General features: G+C 39.3%; 2 protein-coding genes across 2 annotated transcripts; one reads left to right on the top strand and one right to left on the bottom strand.

Moving 5' to 3' along the window:
* Positions 1-202: 202 nt before the first annotated feature.
* LOC143221313 (uncharacterized) lies at positions 203-1120 on the top strand (the record flags this gene model as incomplete). Its single annotated transcript, XM_076446785.1, has 2 exons — positions 203-270; positions 451-1120. Coding segments are annotated over 2 exons (738 nt in total), but the record flags the coding sequence as incomplete, so codon positions are not given.
* A 778-nt stretch (positions 1121-1898) lies between these two features.
* On the bottom strand, positions 1899-3498 carry LOC143221312 (uncharacterized). The gene is made up of 3 exons (XM_076446784.1): positions 3481-3498; positions 2921-2979; positions 1899-2316 (listed from the first exon to the last, which is right to left on the bottom strand). The coding sequence occupies exons 1-3, from the start codon at positions 3496-3498 to the stop codon at positions 1899-1901; spliced, it is 495 nt and encodes a 164-aa protein (XP_076302899.1).
* Positions 3499-9715: the final 6217 nt, after the last annotated feature.

Raw genomic sequence — 9715 nt, 5'->3', positions numbered from 1 at the left:
TTCACAAATTTTGAGATTCGTTGAAACGTGTCGCATTAGAATACTATAATTCTTCTTTAGTGATCTAGAATACAATATTTCATTTTAATCTTCACAGTATTATTCCGGTACTATCTAAACTACTGAAACAAGTGCGCATAGTTGATATAAAAATAATATAACTTTAATATTCGCTTTCCTCGTTATTTCCTTGTTTTTCCAGGCGATCCACAACTTTCTATACTTCCTTCTTCTAAATCAAATCATGACGTGCGGTGTGTTCTCTAGGCAGTAAGTAACCATGAAAGTAATTCTACCAGATCCAGTAAAATTCATACTTATTGCTCGACAACTGAATCGCATCGATAGTATACCCCGCTTTCTCTGATGAAAACGAACGTCTATCCCCAAGCGAGATACTCTCGTTTTCGCTCGCAGCAGCCGCACTCACTTCCTTTCGCTTATTTGCAGCGTGCACCTGAAAATCCTCGTGCCGGATGTGATCAATCGCCACACTCACACGAGGACCATATTTCTTCATCTTCATATGCCGGCACCGAAGAAGCCGAAAACTCACAAGAAGCACGAATACCACTCTAACTGGAGTTCTTGGAAGTACGGACACCAACAAGATTACAAGGACAATCACGGTGATATTGAATTGGAACACGAGAACCATCAGAAGGATTACGGCGAGACGCTGACCGTGAAATCCAAGAATCGCAAGCAACATAGACAAAAGCATTACCCTGTGTACGATTATTCCAAGGACTCTTATCTTCCGCCGTCTTATGTGGAGGATAACGACCTGGACCAGAAGAATCGTGATCAAGACGAGTATAGTTACGCGGTTCACGAAGATGTCAACGATATACCTCCCAACACTGAGTCTGTGTCTTACAATTACGAGGAAGGTTACAAGAAAGGCTTGGAAACGGAAACTGGGCATATTCGAGCGGATCAAATGCACAAGTTTCACGAAGATCAGCACGAAGAGCAGGGAGAGACTGAGAACGAGGGATTCAAAGAGGATCATAAGACGAAAACTGACGCAGGGAGATACCTTGTGGATGACGTGGAGTACGAGAACATGAGAGACAAACGTGAACGTCGGAGATCTAAGAGGATCTATAAAACGTAGGACTTTCGTGTTGTTGCTCGTTAAATGTACAGTCTTTATGTATATATACGCAATTACGTTCTAGATCGTTGTAACTTTCGTTGTAAAGCAGTAAATAAATAACATAAGGAAATAATTCAGCAGTGTAGCGAGTTTTCAGGTACACACGCAATTTAATCAACTTTCTCGCGACATAATTATACATTGATCATTCGAGTCGCAGTAAACAATAGCGGCGACAAATAAAACAATATTACAAACAAACGATTAACAATATTTACATTAACAATACGAACGATGTGACAACAGATTGATGAGAGACTAGGACGAGAGGTAAGAGGCAGGGTGATAAAAACTCGATCGACACTCCCCGGGAAACACCAGTCAAGAAACAAAAAAAAGAAGGGCAATTAAAGAGCGAAGAAAACGTATCTCGCCAGAACGATCTCCCTTAAACGTGAAGGTGAAAGTGTCGTGCGATGGGGGTGCTTGCTGGTTCCTTGAAGCGCGACGACTCCAAGTTCTTCGATACTTTTCAGCAGGAGATTCTCGAAAACAGAAACTCCCCTCTGTTTCAAGCTTCCGTGTTCGACTCGTTCCGCGTTTCAATTTAAATACGAATGAAAAAAAACGTCGCCAATAACAGGCAACGAAAAACTACCTATTCCTTTGTTTATCCCTATTTCCTTTCGAGACGAAACGGAGCAAAATTCGAGTCAAGAGCGCGCTTCGAACAAACCAATCGAAACTTTGCGAAGAAGACTACCATACTCCTCCCAACAAAGACGCAAACCACGCATTAATGACCGCCCCAGTCTTCATGGCCACCGCCACTGAGACCTCCTCCGCCGTATCCTCCACCTCCAATACTGCCTCCGTGTCCTCCAAATCCACCTCCACCGTATCCTCCGCCAATGTCGCCACCGCTATACTCGATGTGGCCACCACCACCACCGCCGCCGCCGCCGCCGCTGTACTCGATGTGACCGCCGCCGATGTCACCACCGCCACCCAAATCGTGACCACCGCCGCCGCCGCCTCCGAAATCACCACCGAAACCTCCGCCGTGACCTCCCAAGTCTATGGGGTGACCCACGGTATATCCTAGCACCTCGTACTTGTCGCCACCTCCACCACCGTGGTGGATGTGCTTCGTGATCGTGTGCGTATGATGGACCGTCTTGATCTTGTAGGGCACGTGGATCACCACATGGTCACTGAAACAATTGTTTAGATTAGATGGATGATTAACCTGTATCTATTTAGGTAGAAATTAGATAGTTCTCAAGAAAATGTCAATTCTCCGTGTCTTGGTTTAACGGTGATACTTAAGATATGACAAACTTGTTATTATACCGTCGATTTCCAAACAACTTCTGTCATAATTTTATAGTACCGATATCGAAAGTTACAGAAAGAGTAAATAGTACTTAGTCGACGTGAATTAAAAGGAACTAGTTATAGATAGTATTAGTGTTTGTTCGAGGATTAGTTATCGTTCAATTAGTCTCACTCATTGATTATTAATTTGAATGTCGCATCGACACGGATGATTGTGCGTGCAATGGTCCGGAAACGGTTCCTTGAATCGCGGAGCAAGGAGAAATGAATTCTTCCGCCTGGTTTCGTTTATCTCTCGCATTCGATGGTTCTCGAGGAAAATTGTCCATCGATAAGCAGAGTGGAGAAAGTCGCCAAGTCAAGTTACGGTTCGTTAAGCGTATTCTGATTTATAGTTCCGAGCGCTTAAGCTTCCGTGCGACTGTAGCATAGTCTGATATATAGCGTTTGCGCGCCATATTGAAGGTAAAGGGAACTTACTGTCCTCCGCTGTGTCCTGCTGAGGCTACGTTGAGCAAAGAGGCAACCAAAAAGACGGCCTGAAAAAATAATACCAAAGTTAAAAATGCTGTACAACGGATTTTCGAATATTATCATATATTGTAATATATTATTGTGCATGAATTTCGTGACTTTCGAAGTCGAGAGAAATTTTAGTTAATTCAGGTTACTACAAATGTCTCCTGAGAATGTTCTATTAGATGACTATACTTGCATGTAGAAACTTCGACTCGTGAAACTTATCTAGAGTGATGTAGCAATTTGTAGCACGTGACACTTTTCAGTACCAATGTCGAGCTCTGAAACTCCTTAATTTTATGACAATGATATACAAAATTTTATGTTAGATTAGACGTAAAATAAAATAATTTGTTTACGAGCTTTCGCTCTTTTTACAAAAACATTTGCGAACGTCTCAGAAAAGAAAAATCAAACGTGTAGCTCCGACTCGACCGATCTTACCCCAATTTCCAATCCTGTTGTCTCCAAAAAATGAGGTTTTTAAATTCCACTTGAGTCCTCCCTAGGAGTCAACTTACCGCGAGCTTGGTTATCATGTTGGATCCTCGAGGTATCCGTTTCGTTCGCTTAACCGTAATAAGACCAATTCTGGAGAAGAATGAGAAGAGGAAGAAGAAGTAGAAGCGTATATATAGGATGGTGTCGAACGTCGAAGGAGCCAACTACCGGTTCCTCCTTCGCGATACAGTTGGCGGTTTCAGCCGCGGTTTTGATCTGCTGTCGGTCGTGCACACGCTCGCCGCTTTTATACATGTACGTGATTGGAGTTGGATAAGAATGAAAGGGAATCTTTTGCAGCCGTAAGCCGGTGCACGTGAAAGGAGCGGGCTAATAGAGAAGACGTGGCAAAAAGCGGAGGACCAGAGCGGCCCCTCCACGGTAGTCTACCCTTCACCTCGATCTATCGTTTTGTTCGTTTCCTCTTTTTCACAGCAGCTAGACGTCTCGATCCGTCTTGATCTATTCCAATCCTCCACCACTCCCCTTGCCACCGTTTGCCGCCGCCACACTGTGTTCTGTGGTCTTTTTAATGAAAGCTGGACTTGGTCGGGTGAACGGCCAAGATCAAGATCAGCATCGTAATACGAGGTGGGTGCTCTCGTGGTTCGTTTCACTCGTCGCTTGCGTCTGGAAACGAGGAGATCGACGCCTGGGACCACGGCTCTGCCTGTCGCTTTTTACCAAGAGACGATCGTGAGCAGTCGATGCGGATGGTCACGATCAGACGAACTCGGCCGCGTTACGTGAATCATACTCTTTTCGTGTTTTGGGGGTTTTATAGGAATCGTTCTGCTTGGATTAGGCAGGTCTTGTTTCCGTGATTAGTTTTTCGGGTGCTGAACCTTGAGGAAGTCAATAGGTAAGCTTTGGATGAACTTTGGGACAGAGTTCTGTACCTGCGTTCTAGAATTTGGAGTTCTTTTCCAATGTCTTCGGGTTTTCTTCATTTTCGAAATACCTTGACAAGTGTTCGACTTTTTCATAAGACATTTCCATCACTTGAAGAAGTAGGTGTTTCCAAACTTCGTATCAAAAAACATTTCCCAGTTTAGATTCATATTTTACCTGCCTCAACCAATTTGCATCCATCTTTGTCCTTGGATAAAACGATACATGGATAATGTATAGATCGCGAGGTACCTCGCCTGAAAATGTGACATGATAAAAGAAAATTTCTACAGAAGTTAGTTTCTAATCTATAATTTAATTAAAGAGAATCTACCTTAGATCGAATCTAGATTTTACCTTAATTGAACGTTAAACACAAACACCTTGTATGCGCATATCTAAGATCAAAGTCGATATCTATTTCGACGATGTGTGTGTATGTGTGTGTGTGTGCGATGTTAATGCAAATGTCAGACGTGAACTAGAAAATATAAAGACTTAAAAATAATTTTCATAATGATTCATACATAAGATACAAATTCTTAAAAGATGGAAATAGATTCGTGTATAAAAACGATCTACTCGCGTGTATCATAATCAATGAACGTGTTAGATAAAGTTGCAAGAAGTATCCTCGCGTCACCAAAGTGAAATGTATCCATCCATCACATTCAGTATACCTTCCCAGTGGATCTATGGAATGCGGGCAGGGTCAGCGAACCATCCACAATCATAATGCAATTGCTCGTGATAATCTCTGCTCATTACGGCCATCGTTTCACTCGCTGATCGATAGATAAACTTGATCCTTCTAGATCCTCTCGTAGTCATCATCTTATATGCGAGTATCAGCCTGTAATTAGTCGCAATTAAAATCCTGTCTTCCTATTTGCATTAATTCTTGAAAGTTGCACATTTCTGTCCAATACTCTGTTAATTCAACTATGTCATTAACCTCGCAATTTATTTCGTCTTATCTACTGCGAATGCATGACCGACAATCGTTAACGCTTAATTAACATAGGATCTGGCATTAAAAGGTACTTTCCATGCATTTACATAACAAGAATCGGATAATTAAACTTCGGCCATTAATTTCTTTGCGAGCTTTTAGTTTCCGGTGAAACGAGAGTGTCGAGTTTAACCTGAAAAGGAAGAAATAATTCATCATGACTGTTAATATTTTATAACAATAATTTATCTTTTCGTTGATATATTGTATTCTTATTGTTAAATAGACATTTCATTATATGTACGTACTTATTTGAATTAAGGTCGACTTAAGCGAAACATTTTTTCGTAGAAATTCCGAAGCCTGAAATTACAAAAGTTCCTGATCGATAAGTTACCCTAGTTCAGAGGTTAAGACATTTTAAACGCCCTCTAGGTAAGACGGAAATTAATGAAAGTTGCTGTTCCTGTTCTGCGTGTTTTCTTCCTACATAGCTACTTTGTTGCTCATAGGATACAACAGATTGCACGCGATGATTGCATACTTTAGCTGACGAGAGAGGCACATAGCAGGTGTCATCGTAAATTATCGAGCAGGAGCTGCGATGCCTTTCGAAACGTTACGTGGACGTGTGTCACGTTGTAGTACTATTACGGTAGTAATTTAGCTGGTATCCGTTATAAACTTGATCTTAAACTTGATCCAGGGTGGAGAAAATGCGTATTGCGTACTTTCTGGAAGCTAGAGCGTATGATCGACGGAATTAACAAAGTGAGGTTATATAAAAACAGCCAGGTGTTTATGTTTGCTTCGATTTACATTTATTTACATTAATTTATGAATTTTTATTTATCTCTGCCTTTTATGTTATTTATCAAAACAAATATGGAGATAATGAAATGGAAATTATTCGACGCGATTATACTTTCGAAGAAATTTTGAATAAAGGAATATGCTTCCCGACAGGAATTATATCACGTTACATAGATAAGAAAAGATGTAAGATAAATGTAATATTCCCGTAACTCGTAAGTTCTATATTTTTTTGTTGTTGTATTAATTACAAAAACTACTTTAATTCTGTTTTTCACAAATTTGTTAAGCTACGATGTATTCTGTTTATATAGTAAATTATTCTTTTCCAGGATGAAAATGTTCATTCTTAACACTACGATATTAGTTGATATTTCTCTTTAATTTTGATATGGTTATACATATTGTTAAGTGGTAAGAACGTGTAATTCTAACAACAAATCATTTGTACTCGGGAAATAAATAATCTCATTGTATTCGCAAGAGAATTCAGAAATTCAAGATTTTTCGCAATTTTCACGAAAGAATTCGCGATCGTAAATCTCTACGAAAACGAAAGCAAGTACATCGGTAGAGAAATGGTAGTTTCTTCGAGCGATGGCGTCGTTTCACCTAGCCTAGTCGGTAGTATTCCCTTTCACGAAACCGATCTATTCGATCGTCCCGGAGGATCCAGAAGGAGGATCCATAGAAATCGTAGCTGTAAGTCGATCTGTCTGTTCGTTCTGGTCTCGCGTGCAATGTACGCCAGACGATAGGAGAAAGGGAAACTGATCGCCTTGCCCGTAGAACGTCCACACTCGGCCAGACCGAATCGTGCGCTGCGTGCATTCCAACGGGAGGCCGAGCGAAAACAAAAACGAACAACAAGCGTTATCTTTTTTTCTCGCGGCTCGCGGGACCGTGACAGTGAACTCTCTACTTCAGGAATTCCATTTGAGATAGCGGGGTTAAGGAATGGTTTAGAGACGTTCTATAGAGCTAGGCGAATTTGATCTCGTATGATCTTGATTATGGTCAGTTTGATGTCCCATGTGATGGTATTACGATACAATGATGATGTTATGATATCGACACGTTTCAGTGGAAATAATGCAATGATTTGGAGATGTTTTGTTTCAGATGATTTGGTACGATTTACACTTATAACAATGGGATTAAAGCTTGACCTATTAATTAATCCTTTTATTATGATTTATAGGATATTATAATTTTATAAATCATAGAAGATGACGGAGAAGAAGTGTTCAGTAATTCAAAAATATGCAGGATTAGTTAGAAAAAGTTTATTTAATAATTCTATTATTCTAAACCGTCATGGTGAGTATTATAAATTTTCTGCGTGCAGTGATTATACTATTCTGCAATGACCACGATATATAGACGTTTGTTTTATACAGGTTCTGTATATAGATAATCCAGAGAAAGTGTAAAGTCTAATTTGAGGAACAGTATAATAGTAAGTAATGACAGTACAAGGAAGAGAATTATAACGGTACGTAGAATCGTCACGAAGTCAGATCCATGAAACAATCACCCCAATTTTCCTTCCGTTTCCTAGTGACTTTTTACCGTTATTGTATTTACTTTTATGGTTATTACTACCTCCAAGCAGACGTCTTAAATGCGTATATGGTATTCTAGGAGACATTTTATGTCCATTATCTCTGCAATTCAATAGGACGATTAGTTATATCTGTCACCACAACACGGACGAAGTTGTCTACCTTATACGACTTTCGAAAGCGAGAAGTATTAAATGAGCTATATATACCCTAAACTACTTATTAAAGATTTTCTCTGGAAATCTATCGAATTAATCAAGAACTTGTTCTAATCTGCAGACAAAACTTCCTTCGGTATTTATCGGATTCTAGAAGCAAAGGAAATCGAAATATTTAAGGTAGAAGTATGTATATTCAACTCGGAACTTCCTTCTTCTTCCTATTTCCGTTTTTCTTGACGTAATAAACCGTGAGTAGGCAAAGTTCGCGTGAAACCTTCGGGTAATAACATGCTTGCTCTTCAACGTTGTGAAACCAGGAAGTTCCCCCTCTGAGTCACGATTAGCTCCTTAAGCTGGCTCGCTACTTTTATTGCATTTCTAACGACCCACAGCGACTCTATCGTTTGTCGATAGCAATAGAAAGCGATAGGTCCGGTCTCGAGGACCTTGATCCTCAATTCGTTGTTAGCCAGTCATTCGGAGCGATAAAATCTTTCCTTGGAAGGAATTTTCAAAGATCGATCGTAATTTCGAATCGAGATCGCTGCAATATTCCACGATAGTGTATTGCGTTCTTGTCGTATATTTTATAGCGAGGTGATTTCCTAGATTTCTCTGTTTCAGGACAGGTACTCTCTCCGCGGAATTCGTATCTAGTTATGGAGCAACTTTGTAAGAATTCTTGTCGATGATTCTTCACTTTCGTGCTTATTAGATGGCGCACTATCGCCGCACAGAAATTGCACTCCTCTTCTTCTTTCATAATTAAGGTCGACGAACTCGTAACGTGAATCGTGTCGTCGAATCGTTATAAGCGTATATATGGGAAAATCTTCTTTCCCTTGACTTTACAGATTTCAGTTATTCGAGCGGTAACAGGTTTTCTAATTTTCTCTTTCTTACTTTTAAAAAGGTACTTCGATAGAGTGGATTGTCTTTTGTGGCAGTTCCTTTTGTTTTAATTATGTCGACTTTAATTAGGCTTAATTGATAAAGGTAACTTCTCCTTAGTCACGTAAGTAACGACTGATCGTTATAACAAATTGCAAGTTTTATTGGGATAGATATCTAAAGGCACTTGCTACCTAATCGACATTCGCCATATTCCATTTGAAAAGCTAGCAGAAAAACATGGAAAATCTTTGGTATTGTGGAGAAAGTTGTGAGAGATATATTCGCTCCAAAAAGGTACAAAATGGATAAAACATAGGAAGCGCGTATTGCGATACTAAATGCCAGGTATACTTCATATTCTGAAAGAAAATCAGACAAAATCTCTCTGTACATATCTCTCTATACATATGTACATATTCTATCAAAAAATTGTTTTTTTTTTTGTACATAGAAGTTAACACTAATTTTAAATCACTGTTGAAATTATTATCAAATTTGTTATGAATACAAATAGAAAGTATCATTGCTCTAAGCTATAATACAAATATATTTTATTCGAATAAATTGCAATAGAAGAAGTATTGCTGCTAGGAATAAATATAGAACACTTTACATCATCGTGACATCTTATTTACGTCACTGTTTACGCTGTTCCAATCTAATTAATTAGAGATCATTTGTTGAGAGTAAGCTCTATAGCAGGTTTCTATGAAGGCTCAAGGTTGAATGCTCCATAAGGATTTTACTCAGGCTCACAATTATCGTTCTCGTTTCATGCGAGGAGATTGAAGAAATCTCATGGGGGAGTGTTAGAAAGTAATTGTTTACGATACTAGAGCCTCTAAAAAGGCAATTTACTTTATTCTTGAGTTTCACATTATCTAACATTGATATGTATTATTAAACTATTTTAACCATTAACTAATTAAATTATTTAGTATACGATCTTGACTTTTAAAACAGAAATAACACACGGAAT

Source organism: Lasioglossum baleicum, unplaced genomic scaffold (assembly GCF_051020765.1).
Source record: "Lasioglossum baleicum unplaced genomic scaffold, iyLasBale1 scaffold2214, whole genome shotgun sequence".
In the NCBI taxonomy this organism is placed as follows: domain Eukaryota; kingdom Metazoa; phylum Arthropoda; class Insecta; order Hymenoptera; family Halictidae; genus Lasioglossum; species Lasioglossum baleicum.
Note: the sequence above shows the minus strand (reverse complement) of the source record. Positions and strands in the feature narration are given on the sequence as shown.

Excerpts from the sequence above, each read along its gene's own strand:
- LOC143221312 (XM_076446784.1), bottom strand. Across the intron at positions 2,317-2,920 it reads GCAGGACACAGCGGAGGACA|TGACCATGTGGTGATCCACG; the intron begins GTAAGTTCCCTT and ends CAATTGTTTCAG.